Raw genomic sequence first — 1566 nt, 5'->3', positions numbered from 1 at the left:
CACACCCCCATGTACTTCTTCCTCCTCAACCTCTCCCTCCTTGACCTGGGCTCCATTTCCAGCATTGTCCCCAAATCCATGGCCAATTCCCTCTGGGACACCAGAGCCATCTCCTACCCAGGATGTGCTGCACAGCTCTTTCTGTCTGTCTTTTTCATTTCAGCAGAGTATTTTATTCTCATTGTCATGGCCTATGACCGCTATGTTGCCATCTGCAAACCCCTGCACTACAGGACCCTCCTGGGCAGCAGAGCTTGTGTCCACATGGCAGCAGCTGCCTGGGGCTCTGGGTTTCTCCATGCTCTGCTACACATGGTCAATACATTTTCAATCCCTCTCTGCCAGGGCAATGTTGTGGACCAGTTCTTCTGTGAAATCCCCCAGATCCTCAAGCTCTCCTGCTCACACTTCTACCTCAGGGCAGTTGGACTTATCATCGTTAGTGCCTGTTTATTCTCTGCTGGTTTTGTTTTCATTGTGGTGTCCTATGTGCAGATCTTCAGGGCTGTGCTGAGGATCCCCTCTGAGCAGGGACGGCACAAAGCCTTTTCCATGTGCCTCCCTCACCTGGCTGTGGTCTCCCTGTATCTCAGCACTGGCATGTTTACCTACCTGAAGCCCCCCTCTATCTCTTCTCCATACCTGGATATGGCGATGACAGTTCTGTACTCGGTGGTGCCTCCAGTCGTGAACCCCCTCATCTACAGCTTGAAGAACAAGGAAATCAAGGATGCCCTGAGGAGAATGGATATTTTTCAGAAACAATAAACGGCCTTTTTTCTTCTGCACAGTGTTCATAATACAAGTCATTACAGGCTCAGCGTGCCCTCTCAGGTTTTTGGTAGTGGTGGTGTTGGTTTGATGTTTCTTGGTTTTCTTATGATAATATTGTTCACAATGAAATTTCAACATGTAACCCACTTTTAATTCACTGTCTGCCTGTAGAATTTGACCCAGACACTGTGTAAATGAGGTGCAGTGTTTTCTGCGCATTTAAACACATTAAAGGACCCTGCAGCAACTTTTTTGTCTTAGATCCTTCCTCTGAGATCTTCATCAAGCTTCGAGGCAGTACCTGTGTTCAGAGGTGGAGGGGAAAATGCTCCCAGCACAGCAGCACTGCCAGGGAGCACCAGTGCTTGGTCTTCCCAGAGCAGCTCACTTTCCACTTCCACACTCTCCTTCTCAGCCCCTCTGTTGGCGAAAGGCCCGAGTGCTCTGGCAGCTTGGTCACAGTCCTGCTGCATGGTAGTTCTGCAGACAAGGACAGGCCATGGGCACTTCTGTGACAGAGCTGACCTCCATAACAGCATTCCCATCATTAAAGGGGATCTCCTTAGTGCAGTGTCTGCAGGCTTACTTCTTCCAACGAACATTCCCAAGGAACAGACTCTAAATAGACTGGTTGCTTTACTTATTTCTCTAGGGGCTCAGTGTGAGGAGATCATGGTCTCAGCATGGTGTTTTAGGGACTGAAAGCTGGTTCAGGTGCTGCTTGTTGGTGGGCAGCACCCATGTGATGAACCTTGTTGGGGCTCTACAGCATGTGACAGGGGTGATGGCAGG

The 1566-nt window shown here is 49.6% G+C and overlaps 1 protein-coding gene across 1 annotated transcript; it reads left to right on the top strand.

Moving 5' to 3' along the window:
• Positions 1–6: 6 nt before the first annotated feature.
• LOC104526682 (olfactory receptor 14C36) lies at positions 7–768 on the top strand. The gene has a single exon (XM_010170215.1). It carries the CDS (start codon positions 10–12, stop codon positions 766–768), a length of 759 nt encoding a protein of 252 aa, XP_010168517.2. The 5' UTR covers positions 7–9.
• The last annotated feature ends 798 nt before the right edge of the window (positions 769–1566 follow it).

This window comes from Antrostomus carolinensis, unplaced genomic scaffold, assembly GCF_000700745.2.
Source record: "Antrostomus carolinensis isolate BGI_N321 unplaced genomic scaffold, ASM70074v2 scaffold6596, whole genome shotgun sequence".
NCBI classification, from domain to species: Eukaryota; Metazoa; Chordata; class Aves; order Caprimulgiformes; family Caprimulgidae; genus Antrostomus; species Antrostomus carolinensis.
The sequence above is the reverse complement of the archived record's forward strand: the minus strand, read 5'-3'. Positions and strand labels throughout refer to the sequence as shown.

Excerpts from the sequence above, each read along its gene's own strand:
- LOC104526682 (XM_010170215.1), top strand. The coding sequence starts at position 10 with ATGTACTTCTTCCTCCTCAACCTCTCCCTCCTTGACCTGGGCTCCATT.